The sequence below is a fragment of the Antedon bifida genome, chromosome 10 (assembly GCF_963402885.1).
Source record: "Antedon bifida chromosome 10, ecAntBifi1.1, whole genome shotgun sequence".
In the NCBI taxonomy this organism is placed as follows: domain Eukaryota; kingdom Metazoa; phylum Echinodermata; class Crinoidea; order Comatulida; family Antedonidae; genus Antedon; species Antedon bifida.
The window spans coordinates 20848989-20866142 of NC_136235.1; the positions used below are offsets into that span (position 1 = coordinate 20848989).

Here is a 17154-nt window from a genome sequence, read left to right on the forward strand (position 1 = left end):
CAAAACGGTTATGGATAAGCGGTGCAGTATCTTTGGATTTATATTTTAATCTATAAATTAAAAAATTTAAACAGATTTATCTGTGATTTGACAGGTCTAGTTGATAACCATTAACATTATACAATTTCTTTGGTTGTTATTTTGTAATTAAAATGTTCTGAAATCACACATAAATTATAAATAACTTTAAAATGATTTATAACTTGTGCGATATGTTTTTTCTACATTTTCCACTACCGCCCTCACTGATTCACTGAATTGCTGTACTTAGAAAATGTTTTGGCTTCCGCTAATCCTCGCTATCCTTATGTCTGTCGCCCCCATTAATGTCATTTTTTTTACTCCTCTACAGTATTTCTTTCCTTTACTACCATAAATGTTGATAATGATTTAGCCATTGTGGATGATTTTAGCGTAGAGGCACAGTGTAGGTCTATATCACAGTACACTACTGTGCAGAAATATAAATGATAAAATGTAATATTATAATAATAAATATATAATACTATAATGAACATTTAACATTGAGCATTGCAGAGAGGGGTGGGGTTGGGTTATGGTGCTTAAAATGCAAAACATGTCGTGAAACAAAATAAACATTTCCAACAATATAATTCATAAGTATTAATCAATTTATTCGCCTCAACATTACAGCAACACACTAGTAGTAGTAATACACAAGTTACTAATGACATAGGTTATCAAAGATTAACAGCGGTGGTTGTATAACGAAACATTATTTAACATCATCTAAAATTTCACACAGATTAAAATGACACATTTAAGATATTATAAGCATGGACCTATAAATTACGTCCATGATATAAGATACAGATAAAGTAGTATATTGATATATAATTAACGTGTCATCATTTCTGTATAATCAGTGCGCGGTAATCGTGAGTGCGGTGGTAACCCATGATATATAATGTAATAATTCGTAGATTTTTTGCTTGAAAAAAAATCGGAGCAGTTTGCCTTTTAAGCAGCACAAATGTATTTTTTTTAAAGGAAGACATAATTTTCTCATACAACAGAAAACATTCATATTGCACATTACAATTCGTATACTTAAACTACTCTACCGTATCTAACAGTAGTTAATTGCTAATCTATTGTTTATCCATTGATCTGTGCCATAATAAATTCACTAATAGGCATGTGCAATACACATTTTCGTTGTACACCTTTAATCATAAACTCTTTTCATCTCAGAGTTCAGTTCTTTATACTAGATTTAATTATAGTTATCACTAATATATGTAAATATTGTTATGCAAAAAATTGTTTATTATATTTATTTATTTATTGCATTATGTGTAATTATAATACACTGTGATGTGCGTGTCAATAACTCTTAACTATCATAGAACAAAATTTGAAATTCATAAGAACTATATAAATTGTATTTTTTATTTGATTTATTGTTGGAGTGGTATGGCTATTTCCACAGGTAGATTTTTGGCAGCTTTTGCCACCTCTAAAGCTTGCTTGCCTGATTCACTTTCACATGCTAATTAGCTTTAATGATAAATTGTTTAATATAAAAAAATTTAAAAACAAGAACCAAGAAATATATTGTACTAAGTACTCAGCATGACAGCATTACATTCCCTGAGTTGCTAACAAGACAAAAACAAATTTAAGTTTAACATAACATTTACCATACTTAACTTAAGCCATTACTTAGTTAAGTCACAATATACAATAATGTATGTTTAAGTTTTGATATTTATATAGACAAATTGCAAAGGATAACAATAAATAAATTCATTTACTATCCTTCTCTGTTGACATGTTCACAGGAAAAACCATATACACAAGATGCTCTACATAAACAAAGTCTTTGGGAGTGGAGTTGTACAATCATTATCATCCAGTCTATATTGTGTATCCCAAATATCTAATTTAAATTTTACACACCAAATGCAAATCGTTTAACAGTCCGACAAGCAGCCCAGAAAAACTACTAAGGAATGAATTAGCAGGAAAGAAATTTAGCTGAAAGACTACATCTTGAATATGGAGAGTTGGACTAGCACATTTAGTTAGATGTGTACAGTATATGTAAACATAAAACAACTACATTGAAACTGTGCAGTTCAAGATTGTGTTGACTGGATGGTGAAAATATCACTGTTATTGTATGAACATAACTTAAGAAAATTAACTTAGCTCCCTGATGCAAAGCTACTACAAGTAGTTATGTTATTCAATTCCTGTATATAGGAATAGGCCTATGTGCTGTGTACATAAATGCCCTAGGGAAGAAGAAGTATAAACATTATTTTCAGAAAGTTCAGAAATTGACCGTCTTCCAATGCTAACTATTGCATTTGTTTGTATAAAGTAAGTCAACATCTATTGGTGTGTTTGAACATGGTTCAGTTATATGGAATAAATGGGATCCAACATTTTTTTATGGCCATTGTTCCAATGTAGGTAAGCCTATTATAAAAAAAAAAGACAGCTGTAAAATGACATTCTTTTTTAATGTCTGACAACAGGACACATGACCGATCACATCCAATCAAGCTCTTTGTATTCAAGTCTGTAAAAGTACAGTAACAGCTTCAACGTTTTTTTACAACTCATTTTCAAAAGGAAATATAATAAAAGTCTACTTCAAATATTGAATATTATGTTTAGGATTAGAAAAAATTGTTACAAAAAGAAGGAAAACTGGAGCAAAATCATGCTGAATGCCTATAAAAAAAAGTTATGGCAAATCAATAACAGTCCGACAAGAAGCAAAACAGATCGTCCGACTCTTTTGAGAAAACAACTTAGGAATGTTGACATGCATCCATATAGCCAAACTAATACCCATTCATTCCAAGTAAAGTCAGATTAGACAATGTGCAAACCTACAAAATAAACTGTATTTTGTGGACTTACATGGACATCCATTGAAATTATGGAATGAGACTGAAAATATAAAACTTGCTTCAGCCATTGAGAAATTATTTTAGCCACTTAACTTCACTTAAATTAAACAGAGACCGAAACTTTAAACCTGAGTGAGTAAATAGTATGAGAACCTGGAATCTACTGCTTGAAATACAGGCACAGTTAAACCACATAGTATGGTAATGTTTGATTGAGTATAAGTATATATTTCAGCTACAAAGAATACAACTTTGTTCATAACAAAGCAGGGTCACAGATCCTATTTTTAAAGCTAAAATGAATTTATGAAATACTTTTTGATTTTTGACCGACTATTAATATTATTAATGTTATTGTTAGCCCTCACTTGATTAAAAAAACAAATCGTGGAAATTATAATAAATAATAATAAATGCACCTGTAAAGCCCAAAACCAACATCTATAATATGATAACATCAAAGGTTTATCACATACAAACATCACCAATTACTTGATTCATTCATTAACAATCTAAAAACACACCAATTGTTTTGTGCACCTTGCTACGTGTGTGGACAAATGTCCTACCTAAAAACCCATTCAAAACGCTCTACTCTGTCATCATATTCACTAAACAAGTTGTCCTTTAGTTGGAGTAGCATTACCCTTATCAACTACCATGCGATGCATCTGCTTTTTTGTTATTCCTTGTTTCGAGGAAAAGCAATGGGAACATACCAAGAAGGCAGCCGATGATGATACCTATAGCTTTACCCTGAAAAAGATAAACATCATACATAAGCATGTATTCACACGTTCTATTGGTAAATTAAAAGGATTATGCCAACAAATTATTGGAGAACACGTGGTGACTTTTGAATTTAAAAACAGAAACTTGCCTGTATTACTTTGTCTTTAAAGAAAACAATCAGCCGATTCTTGGTACTGCATCTGAATTTGTCCAGTATCAGACAAATTTGGAGATACTGGATCTAAGTATTTGAGCCATGGTGGGCCTGTGGCGAAGCGAATTTAGGTAAATGATACCCTACATGGTCGAAAATGGTACTCTCGCACATAAAATTCATGATAAATGGCAATCCTGCGCAGCAATTAGCAAAATGATCATGTTAGAGATGCGCATGTTCAGTCTTGGAACCATCAATTGTTTGATCGACGGTATTTTGTTTTCACTAGTTTTCAATGCGTAATCATTTTATTAAAAAAGAGATAAAAAGACAATTGTATTTTTGGAGGGGCTAAAGCAGGTTTAGCCCCAACTTAAATCCACGCCTGCAACCTTGCATGATACAGGCATCACATGTGATACACATGTGACGCCTTATCCAAGAATTTAATACTGAACAAATACTGTCACATGTAGAGATACAGTATAGTACTAAGAATCGGATGAATGATTTACACAGCTCTTTAAATGAAACATTAAGCCGTTGGTCTGGGGTTAGTAACATGCAAATTATCCAAATACAAATGTATTAATTTGCTTACAGAATATGCAGCCCATCTTGTAGACACCATATCAAATTGGTCTGGCGTTAGTTGCGGCATTGGAATGCCTAGTTTGATTGCTAGCGCTTCAACATACCCAGCTAGTCTATAAAATGATACATTTAAACAAAACTGCTTTAATAAACATTAACAATTATCATAGTAAAGTTAGGTTTGTGGTACCCTATGTGTTTCTATGAGACATTCTTAACAACTTTATTTCTTTTGGGAAACACATGGTGTACAGCAAAACTAACAAACATGTGATGTGCCCATATATGGACATAATGATGTCATATCACCACCTTATTTGGGAATATCACCACCATATTTGGGCATATCACACTTTTTTGTCAAACTAGTTTGATAGTGTAGACAGAGCTTAACACCTTTAAACAATATGATATTGCCATAGATAACTTTCAACTATAAATGAGTTTTCAAAAAGCTAAAAAATTAAGGATTTTCCAGACAAATATAAACTTTCAACAAGTGGTTGTGGCTATTATCCCTCTAGCCTCATAGTAAAGCTATGTATAACATACTAAAGACAAAGAGGACTTGAAACTAATCAATCGTTCGTCATCATTGTTTAAAAAGAGCAAAAGATGAACCTTAGTGTAATTTTCTGTTGGTTTTTTTGTGACAAGAGTCAATAAAATAGTGCTATAACATTTTATGATACACATAGTGTAGTAATAGCTGGGGGAAAGATGCTGGCAGGCACTTGTTTTTCTTCCAACTTCTTCTGCCTGCATATTATCAAAACAAAAGCTCCAAATACATTGACTAGACACAAAGAAACTTTATCTATTTTAAAAATTTCATTTTTCTCTCCATATCACAGGGTGATTCTTTGTATATTCTAAACACTCATTATATTATTATCATTATATTAGAGTAGGTACTACAAGTCATGTCAAATCTTTATTTATTCACAAAAAACATAATCAACATTTTACAGTCTCAGTTCTTTTGTGAGTAGAGGATGAAATAAGATAAAAGATCAAATTATATAATTCATTCATAATCATGAACTCATTTTTTGGACGGGTAAACCGCGAATTGTACTGCAAACATTTATAAAAATAGCGTAATTGTTGTTTTTCTGATATTTAATTTAAAGTTATTCTAGTCTCACCTTGTTCAAATTTTGTTTTTAATTTTTCTGTAATTTCAGCCTTGAAAGAAAGCTATCCAGCATGGGGTGTGACTAGTAGTATTGTATTGATAATTGTACATTGGTTTTAATATGTTTAACGAATGCTTTTACTTGGAAAAGTCTTCAATACCTGCACAGCATATCAAATTATTCTTTTGTTTTGGTATTTATTGTATAAAAACAAATTTTAAAAACCCAATGGCCTTGTATTTTAGAAGTTGTTACTACATTAGACTGAAGTAAATTTGTAACAGTGAATATAGTATTTGACTGTCAAACCAGTGTAGAGTGAAATTATTAAATATGAAATAATTCATTTCATTCTTCCCTGGTCAAACACAAACTCTCTTCTTTTATAACCAAGGTTTAGCAGTGGGTTTTAGGAGTGCGGAAAATGTATTTCTTTTATCATTTTGTACATGCTTTCAGAGCACCCCCATCCCCTCTCCATCTTTTTTTTCTTTTAGTAAGTTTTAGAGGGCGCTATGTTACAAAGAGCAGATGCTTGATTCAGATTATTATATACAAAATGAATTAGGGTTTAATCTTTTTAGGGAGTTATTTTAACACATAATTAAAGAGAAGTTCAAAGGTCAAGTGAAGATAGACATACTACTACAACAAATTAGTCAATAGAGGATCTAGACAATAATTGGATAACAATAGATAGATGGATTTACAAGACACATGTTAGAAGGATTATCCTAGTAAAAGTATTGAAAATAGAAATAAAGAAAAACGACCTTCGGAGGTAATAAAAAAATACTATAAGTCCGTACCACCACCCAGGATAAATATAGTCAAATAAACTTTCCAGGAATTGTAATAAGTTACAGGATAAGATTGACTGTAACACTTGTGATATGAACTTCTTATTGTCTGCCACAAGTGCCAAGGGCGTATTCTTTTAACTATTATAACAATCCAGGTGTCACATATATTTAGGATAAACTGAAACAGAATAGAAATGCTCTGTTGTAGTCTTACGACAAAGGAAAAACAATCCGCGGCAGTAGTGGCCTGTAGTAGACGTAGGCTGTTTGGCGTTAAAGAAAACTAAAGCTCTGTCTACACTATCAAATCAGTTTGATAAAAAAGTGTGATGTGCCCAAATATGGTAGTGATATGCCTAAATATGGTAGTGATATGCCTAAATATGGTAGTGATATGCCTAAATATGGTAGTGATATGACATCATCATGTCCATATATGGGCACATCACATAAAGTTTGATAGTGTAGACAGAGCTTTAGTAGTCACAGTGTGAAAAAAAATGCTCTGTAGTAGAAAGTGTGCACAAATTTACTCAGTAGTGGCATCGGGGGAAACACATGTAGCTGTTCTGGAATATATCGCCAAGGGTGTTAAAGAGTTGCTATCCAATCATATTTTAACAATATACCGTGAAAGCCCTATTGATAATGGTTACGAAAGCAATAGGACAAACATACTCAGTAGTGGCACCTGTAGCTGGCGTACTGTACATCGCCAAGGGTGTTAAAGAGTCACTATCCAATCATATTTTAACAATATACCGTGAAAGCCCTATTGATAATGGTTAAGAAAGCAATAAGGCAAACATACTCAGTAGTGACATACAACAATACCCAGTGGCAGTATTTGAACAAAAACAACAATTTTCCATTCACTACATTCAATCACTACAATTGCTCACAATGCAATGTATGCAAGAGGCGAATAATTTTATTTTAAATACCTAATATTTTTGGTCACATAAACAATTCACTCTTATATATTCACAATCAAACTTTAGCAGAAACAAAATTAAGTTGTACAACAACTTGGTGTGAAATTATGACTTTAGTGACATAATGAAACTATAGAGGGCAGTAATGAGAAATCTAATCTAATCTTTGGGATATGAAAAGTTAAAGATATATTGTCCACTTAAAATTTATTTTTTATTTTTGGTTGAATATGCCATTTTAATGTCACATAATAGTTCAATGTCTTAAAACACAAACACAATGATTTCATGTCTCTGTAATTATACTCCGAGAAGTTAAGACATGGACATCGTTTACCATACCTAAAGAGCCAACAATATCGGCATGGGTTCGAGGTCGACTTGTTCCTAGTTATGGTGGTGGAAAAGGACTATAAGCCGTACTGTAGGTCCAGTGTACACAGTTTGCCTGTGTGTACTATAAATAACCCAGTTCATCATTAGACAAGTAGGGGGTTACCCCACTGACCTGGTTCAAAATAAATAAAAATACCCAATTTAAAAGCCCTGAAATCTATGCCCATTAAAATTAAATTAAATCCTAAGCCACACTGAGTTTTGCGTTTTGTCAAAACTATATCTACCAAAGGTCACAAAACGTTTGTGTATCTTCAAAATGTTTATATTATCAATAGTTTCCTTCAAAGCCCCTATAACCATTATCATCATCCAATATATATACCTGTCATAATAATTATATAACAAATATTATTTCCTAAAAGGATCATCAAAGTTGGATTTATAAGTGATATCCTAATATCATCCTTCATAAAATTTCATAATAGATAAAGATTTTATTTTTATTAAAAATATATGCTGTATTATTTTTGAGTAAGGCAAAATGAGTATCGCATTTATTAAACTAGGTATTATAGGTTTCTGGAAAAATTTTGCAGTATTTCTTTGTTTTATATTGAAAGTTTGTAAACAGCTTTTAATTGCCAATGTACATTTTTAGTCGCGTGGACGCGTCTCTGTCGGTCGGTCGGTCTGTCGGTCCGGTATCACTATGCGTTTTAGCACGCGACTTATGGCTGTTGGCGTTGTTTATTTTAGTGCTAGTGGACCAATAAAGAAATTGAACTTTTGCATTTCTTTTTTATTTGGACCCGGTATTTGTTTCATTAACATTATTCTTTAACCGTGTTATTTGGTATTTGTTTATTTTCATGGTAAATATGTTTTTAGTTTATGTAAAATCCCAGGGCTGTATTCAACCACCTGCATTGGATTCTAAATTGATAACAATAATAATAATACTGTTTTAGTAAGAACATCATGTGTTTTCTCTTTGATTTGTTATGTTTACATCATAAGTTGGAGAAAACATTCTTTGATTGGAAATGTGTACACATAATAACTTGATTGAAATTTAATTCTATAATATGGTTGGATAAAATTAATCAAAGAATATTGGGAGGGGACAGGGGGGGGGGGACTTACTGTAAATCCACCACTGATCATGAAAATTATATTTTGAAGCTTGAAATTGAAATGTTTAAACTCTATAGAGGGCAGTATTATACTTACCCTAATCCTGCAATATCTGATATTAGATTGCCAAATCCAGCCGCTTTAAAGAGAAAAAACATATTTTAAAATGTGTTTCAATATAATGAAAAAACTGGTTTGAATATGTCAATAAATCAAATGATTATGTATGTACAGTAATATTCAATAAATATTACGTTTACTCTTTAAAGCTCTGTCTACACTATCAAATTTAGTTTGACAAAAAAAATGTGATGTACCCAAATATGGTAGTGATATGACATCATCATGTACATATATGTCCTTGCGCTGCGTCATAGTGGGAACCAAGCTTAATGGACGGCTTGGTTGATTTATGTCACCTTATTTTAAAATGATTTCAAATTTTGACAAAATAGAAAAGAGAATTTATTAAACAAAATATTACCTGCCATTGTAGAGATCCCAAGAACAGTACCTATTTTTAAATCGATGTAATCCCCCTAAAATATAAAAATAGTTAGTCATAAAATAGGGAACATTTTGCTTATACTGATATTTTAGGTTGGTTTTGTGGAATTTGCTAATTGTTAATTTCCTGGTGAAATGTGTTTCTCTTTTTGTTTTGTATGTTTTGTATATGTATGTACTATCCGAAATAAAGGAAATGAATGAATACTATAGAGTAAATATTTATACATGCAAAGGGTTGATAATTCAGTCTTTTAACTTTATAAATATAGATCACAGCAAAAAAATATTATTAAACAAAAAATATGGAACAATACCATTCCATAATGTTATTAAATCTACAATTCTATCTGTCATAGCTTGGAAAAGTATTGGAGACGGTTAATATTTTTGCAGTGTCACCTCAGAATCAAGCATAGTTTATACAGTAGATACCAAAAACTACAATCTTTTCTTTAAAAAAAATGAAAAAAAAAATAGCCTATTAAGTTTTGAATAAAAATAAATTTGATACTCACAGCCATAATCATAATTGCATTATCTAGGAAACCAAATCCAATAAATGGTATAGCGTGACTTAAGGTTACTGTAAACAAGACAAATAATAATATATTAGAACATGTTATTCAACAATTTAGTAGAGAATGACTTGTTTAAAATGTAATAAAGGTTTGAAATGTACAATCTGTATCCATGAATATAACAATATAAAATAGTTTGCTGGGTAACTATAGAACAGTAGGAATGCCAGAGTAAAGCTCTGTCTACACTATCAAATGTTATGTGACAACAAATGTTAAATGCTCATATATGATCATGGTGATGTCTTATCAATACCATATTTAGGCACATCACACACACAAACTAGTTTGATAGTGTAGACAGCACAACAGTGTTGACCACATGACTATTAATGCACCTGATGTATGTATTGTAATAGATTAAAAATAGGGGCTCTAACTAACCCCAAAACATAGTTCCTTACAACTATTAAAGGCACAGAATATTACAGAAAAATTATCTTTACATTTTCAAAACTGATTTGTTATTTTACATGACAAGAAATTGTAGTATAAAAATTATTTGTTTGAAAATAATAATGCTATTCTGATTAATTTCACCTAATATTGCAATGACAATTTAATACAATAATTGATAATGTTGCTTTCAGAAGATGACAAGAGCTATCTATCAGAAGTTACGATACTTACCTAATCGTAGTTGAACTTTGGTTGGTTTACCTGGCACGGTATCTGAGGAATTAAAATAGTAGTTTTATTACTGTGCATATATTATGTTGAGGGCATTCTGGACATAACATTAGTGAGTGAGTTTGCTAAAAGATTCAGTGCATGAAAATAAATATAAATATAGAACTACTAAAACAGTTTTTAAACCAGTCAACTACTTCACAAAACCCCAAAAGCATCTTAAAGATTTAACAATTAATTCATTTTTTTGTTATGTCAACCTTCACCACATTGTAATTGAAATGAAATAATGTATGCAATCACTTTCTTAAAGATGTATTGTCCCCCTGAAAAAAATAATTCTTAAAATTGTTGATGCCATTTTAATGTCACCTAATATGTATCCACTTTGACCAAAAATTGTACCAAAACAAATGTATTTACCTAAAAATGGGTTTTTGGTTGAATTTAACCATTTATTTTGTCATTTTTTAAAAAGTCAACAACAGTTTTTTTCCGAGGTTTTTTTTCTATGAAATTGATTAACTTTATTAAAACTACAAAATAATCTATTAATCTTTATTTGTCATGTTTTGGGGGACAATACATATTTAATTTGTCTTAATAAATAATATTAAAATGTATTTATTTATTCAGAACAGATTGCAATGACAGCTGACAATGACTGCTTTAAAGTATGAATTGTGTGTTTTGTATGTTGTATTGTACTACAGCTTGTAACAAGTACAAACTAGTAACATGAAAAGAATCATATTATTGAAATGTTTAAAGCTGAAACAGGACAAATAATGAGACACAGCAATACAATTAGTAAACTGACTTTTAGATAACGGACAAAATAGATTTTGTTTCCAAGTAATTAAATAAATTGTAGCAGCTTAATGTGGCCATTATTTAGTCAACTTATGGATGACTATTATAAGGTTACTTTTATACATGTTCCTTGTTAAATTTTTAAGGAAAGGAGCAGAAATATAACTCAAGGAAGTAAAAAATACTAATAATTATTGCTTTTTTAGATCAACTGACAATAGATTTTGTTTCCAAGTAATTAAATAAACCCAATAACTGTAGACGTGACCATTATTTACTAGAGGGAACTTATGGATGACTATAAAGGCCAATTTACACAGACAAAGTGGTAACGGTAATAGAAATATAGAATGTTGTGTTATTCCTTATGACCATTACACACAACGCGGAGCGGACGGTTGGTTTCCACTCAGGATAGATACAGATTCTACGTGGGACAAGCTACCTGTTTTTCCGCTTACCGTTACCACTGTTCTGTGTAAATTGGCCTTAAAGGTTACGTTATATGTCTCTTGTTAATTGTTTCTCTTTGGAGTAGAAGGAAAGGATCAGTTAGGTAATTTGAGGAAGTAAAAAAAAAAAAATTTTGCAATCTATTTAAGGTTTGCCTTGAAAAGATCATAATATACCTCATGGTTGATATTGATACAATACTGATTGTTTTCATACTAATGACTAGTTTAGATTTGAATCATAAACTTAGTTTAAGAGTTTTGTTTTGTAGGTTAATTTGCAGCCTGTCTGTCATTTGGGTTATTTTGCACATCAAAATCTACTTTACCAATACTACCATACATGTTTAATGTTAAACACTCTATTATTCATCCAATTACCATTTAAATAGGTGGGGTCAGCGGTAAGCCTATCTGATACATTTACATCTGAAATATAATAATCCAACAATATATTACATAATGAAATTAATGCCATGGAAATGTATGCAACCCAAATAGAACTTTCTAACATTCAAACTCAATCTTTTAAATCATTTAATATACTGCACATGGCCATCAATTTATCATGAGTAAGCGCCCAGTTAATTTCAGAATTAATTAGACTTACAATGACATACGTACGGTTGTTTTATTTTGGTCATGATAAAATCAACTGTATTTTGTATGGAGCACTGGTAGTAGCTAAAGTGAGTAAACCCTTTGATTTGATTAAAACTGTATTTGATTAAAAAGTGTATCAAGCAGGCAGCATAGAACTACCAGAGTTGAGTATTATATCGCTACAAAATTAAAGCATGACTATTTTAAACGTGACCAATTATGTCCTACTCAACAATTCACCATCGTCGTCTATTATTAAAAAAAGGCGTTACAAACCACATTGCCTTGACAAATTTTGGAATTTGTGTTTGGAAGGGTTTGGGAGAGGGGCAGTAAGTGAGTGATACATAATTTATAATGCAGACCTACCTAGAGTAGTAGTCTAGTCAAGCTAGATGCTATCAATCAATTATATATTTATATTAATTTATTATTTTATTAATGATTACCTACCTTCATCTTCTCTTTTTGCTTTCAACTTATGAAGTTCAGTTAAAAGAAAGTCTTGTTCGTTTGGAAGTAGCTCCATTGCAAATTCTCGTGACTTCTCTTCATTGTCGAACTGGTCTCTAGGAATTCCCCCACTGAACAGCATCCGCCTTCTCTTTTTATACGCGGTGATAGTCATGGACCGCTGCCACCGCCCGTCAAACTGCTGGTGCTGACGAGAAAATCGTAGGCCTAGCCTACCGCGTGCAATGCTATGCTTTACTAGTGTTATATTTGCACCGCGGTACATGCTTACTGTAAATAAACTACCACATAAACATTTTGCAATATACATGGTGCATATACATTCACTTTATTCTAAATTAAAACAGATTTCATCACTGAAAACTGTACGTAATGTGCGCTAGGCCTTCCTTACCACCACTAGTAGTCAACAGCAGCACCGTATGTTTTTGTATTGTGTTTTTATATGGAGCGCCCTCTGTGTATTAATAAACTTCAAAACTTTATTCCATTCCATCACGTCACACACTGAATCGACTGTGATTTTGAAATTGATTACAAAGAAAATAAAAGATTACGTTATTTTGTTAAAATAATTATCAATACATAGGCAAGTGTTTGTTGCAATGAATAATTGTTTTTCCATCTAATGGAATTTTTCTCCTCCACGCCAAACCCATGTCATTTTCAATGAATTGGAGAGAGGAATAGCAGAGAATAGAGATATATTGGTATTTACAATAATGTTAATTGAAATTACAGCATATTCGGTTGTAGGCCTAATGTTTCTAATCCACGTCCAGCATTCAAATAAATAATACAATGGTTGCTCATTCAAACTAATTTATCCATCCAATCCATTTTGGGCCACATTACCATAAGGAAGATTTACTCTGAACAAGGTGAATTTAACATAACAACATGCACCAGTGTTCATTAAACAGTTCCCAAATGATGTCAAATAACATTAGTATTGCCAACTCCATTTAGACATCATTGATTTCGATATTTACCGACGATTCTTTGGTAAAATGCAAAATCTGAAATTATTGTTCCCACGATAGACGCGCAACACAACGACGTAACGCAAAGTAAGGGATTTGACCACCAATCACAAGCGATGGATTATTCGAACTGTCGCTTATCATTGGTCAACTCGCTTGCGTTGCGTTACGTCCTTACGTTGCGTCCTAGTGGCAACCAAGCTTAAGCAATCCGATTAGTATCCGTATATATATGTATATTGAATACAGTTAAGCTTATAGTTTTGTGTCCAAGGTATGTGTCGACCTAAAGTAAAAGTGGTTCTTTCGATTGGTCCATCTCTGACAGGACGCGTCCATTACTAGTTATAGGCTGCTCATCAATTTCATCAAACGGGTTATAGTCCTTAGCAACTCTTGTTGAATGCAATGTTGTTATGTCCGTACCCATACCTATATCGAAGTCATCAACACTAGCATCCGTGGTGGTACTGCATCTATCAGTATTTTCAGCATCGGCAGGAATCGAGAAGTGCATATCATCGTCCTCAATGGCAGCTGGGTTTGCGATGACCTCGACGGCGTCAGGATTGTGGAGTAGTACTCTTGGGTCATCGTACGAGTGGTAGCGTTTTACTGGCCATTTACAATAGCATAAGTAGACGAACACTAGAAGAATGATCATGATTAACACCAGAGGAATGAACCAGCTCCAAGGTTGCGAACTCATAGTTAGCTTGCTGCAAATGGACGGATTCTGTTGATTTGCAAAAAAAAGATCAAAAAAAATTACCGTAGCAAATAATAGTTATTATTACAAATCATTTTCAACTAAACACACATTATCTTTTTTTTAAAATGTCATCTAATTTGTATTTCTTCGTACTGTGCCTAAAATTGCACAACCTATTATAAAGATAGGCCTAGTACAATGTAGCATGTGACAGAAAGAAAAAAATAATATGAAATAATAAATAATAGAAAAAGTTGTTTTGAGATGCGTTTTCTTATATTTCTAGATTTAAACATGGATATTATAAACACCTTTTCTTGTTTGCTTCAAACCTGATTTGAATGAACATGCCCTGACTTTTTTTTTAAATTCTGTCGGTAAAATATTGGACTACTATTGACTACTATTTGGTATAGTAACTTCCTTTAGTAGACCTGTCATGACGTCATTTGTTTTCATTATTTCTCACCGATTCCACAAGACCTATCTAGATTTTTGGAGCATAGCGCACGTTTTGCATTTCTGAGCAGACTTAACTACTAGCCCTTGCTCTGAGAGCATACATAGGTCCTTTTTTTTAAAGGAAGGGCTATTAGCAGGGAGTTGTCCCTGGCTATAGTAACATACTATAACATCATCCTATACTTATGACATGCCATATTTAGCGCAATGAATATATTTTAAGTTGTTCGTACCTACCGAATTACAATGGTACTTCTGCTGCTGTTACCTTCTGCATTAAATAATATTCTCGTATAGTTTCACTATATCCTGCCGTATAACAAAAACATATTGTCATTAAACACACTAAGATTCAACGAACATCTAAATGTATATATCCCACATAAAAATAGAATTGTTTTTTGACAAATTTGTATCAAAAACTGCGTAAAACAACACTGGGAACAACATAAAATCCAAAGAACATTATTTGCAAAGCTTTTTAGTAATTGTCATCGTGGCAGGATAATGAGTGCATGGGAAATACTTCTTCCGCTCGATCATTTTAGACAGGAAGTTGTTCAAAATTATTCTTATAACTTTATTATGGGTCATGGTCTGACCTTACGTCTATTGATGTTCACATGAATTGATTTAGAAGTTAGATCCACGACAATAATTTAGTCAGAAATGAATTTGAAGTCGATGACAACTTTATATAATTATTAATATACGTATTAAACATATCGTTTAATTTCCATTGAATTGGAACTTTAAACAAACTATAAAGTACTCGTACTCACATGGTATGATCAGATGGTTTGCCTAAAAAACTCTTCCCTAAATTATGGGTCGAGCACCCAACATCGATGACTTTGTCATATAACACAAACACTGCACTTGAAATTTCACAAACCAGTTTTTTATTGACCAAAAATATACACGCGGTTGAAAACATGATTTTAATATTCTATCGATCTAGCTTGACAAAAAAAAAGTGTGATGTGCCCAAATATGGCAGTGATATGCTTAAATATAGTAGTGATATGACATCATCATGTTCATATATGGGCACATCAACTTTTTTGTCACATGAAGTTTGATAGAGTGTAGACAGAGCTTTAATACAACACATTCAGTAGAACAGGTTGTAATAGGAGAGATCAGTGAAGTTACTCATTGATATCCCAATCAACCAATCGAGACACCAGCTAAGATGATGTTAACACCAAGGTCCAAAGGAAACTCGGGCTTTGCATCATGGGATGATCTATACCCAAATGTCACTGGATTAAAGGATGAGAGAATTAAATTTCAACAATGATAGTTTATAACAGAGCTCTTAGTTTATTTCTGTTTCATTATCATTTCACAATTACAATAATAGTAGGCCTACAATACTAAAGATGATATCCTGGTCAGAAACTGCGATTTTAAAAAGCCTTTTTTAAATATTATTTCCATGATCGATGGATTAGATTGAGTAATTCTTACCTTTATTAAAGTTAAGAGGCAATGAGTTTTTAAACTCGTAAGGAGCCTCTCTCTCATATATGTGTGTGTGTGTGTTTGTCAAGATTGTTTTTGAATGAGTTTACACTCTTGCTATTGACAACCAATTCGGGCAGTATCTTTCTAAACTTAATACAACCGGTACCTATATAAATTAGGCCTCCGTTAAAACTGAAATTGCATTTTCTCGACAACTACTTGTCCAAAAAACTTCATTTTCTACAAGAGTCCAGAGTTATAATGTGATTTGTAATTTTAAAACATAATTTGATTTAATGTACAGGTTTTTTAATACGAGTAGTTTTAAAAACATATTTCTCTTTTCAAATTCACCCGCTTGTTGTTGGCGTTGCTGTTCTATTGTTATTCAAATTAAACTTGTATTAGTTGAAAGGCTGGTTACATAACCATTACACCAAATTCGCATACACATGGTTGTAGTGAAATTAGCCTAATCACACACAGTATTAAGAAATACAAATTTACTTTCTTCCGATGAAATCTTATGTAGGAGAATTTTACAGTAGGCGGAGGTATGCACTCGCAGTGCCGTTCTAGTAGTAGTAGTAGTAGTACCAATTTTAATTGTACAATTCATAAGACAATTACAATAACCACCTATGATAATTATGATAATGTTAAAATGTCAACTATACATTATACCTAAGGCCTAGCACAGCGGCGGAATTAGTCCAATTTCGAAGTTGGCATCGGCATCTTTACAA

General features: G+C 32.1%; 4 protein-coding genes across 6 annotated transcripts in view; 1 reads left to right on the top strand and 3 right to left on the bottom strand.

Annotated features, from left to right (window-relative positions):
• Positions 1-17154, bottom strand: part of LOC144854787 (myb/SANT-like DNA-binding domain-containing protein 4) — a 125689-nt gene that overhangs the window by 102736 nt on the left and 5799 nt on the right. The gene's annotated exons all lie outside the window — the stretch shown is intronic.
• The window catches only part of LOC144854763 (uncharacterized), a 74844-nt gene that overhangs the window by 27191 nt on the left and 30499 nt on the right, over positions 1-17154 (top strand). The gene's annotated exons all lie outside the window — the stretch shown is intronic.
• Positions 625-13091, bottom strand: LOC144854789 (transmembrane protein 65-like). 2 transcript variants are annotated; one of them, XM_078712772.1, is made up of 8 exons: positions 12761-13091; positions 12086-12133; positions 10440-10481; positions 9747-9814; positions 9206-9260; positions 8818-8860; positions 4379-4484; positions 625-3644 (listed from the first exon to the last, which is right to left on the bottom strand). In XM_078712772.1, the coding sequence occupies exons 1-8, from the start codon at positions 13089-13091 to the stop codon at positions 3540-3542; spliced, it is 798 nt and encodes a 265-aa protein (XP_078568898.1). In that variant the 3' UTR covers positions 625-3539. The 2 variants fall into 2 exon arrangements, with proteins under 2 accessions (XP_078568898.1, XP_078568899.1); XM_078712773.1 differs by lacking the exon at positions 12086-12133.
• LOC144854791 (uncharacterized) lies at positions 13087-15429 on the bottom strand. 2 transcript variants are annotated; one of them, XM_078712775.1, is made up of 2 exons: positions 15176-15429; positions 13087-14500 (listed from the first exon to the last, which is right to left on the bottom strand). In XM_078712775.1, the coding sequence occupies exon 2, from the start codon at positions 14471-14473 to the stop codon at positions 14051-14053; it is 423 nt and encodes a 140-aa protein (XP_078568901.1). In that variant the 5' UTR covers positions 14474-14500; positions 15176-15429; the 3' UTR covers positions 13087-14050. The 2 variants fall into 2 exon arrangements, with proteins under 2 accessions (XP_078568901.1, XP_078568902.1); XM_078712776.1 differs by having other exon boundaries at positions 15172-15429.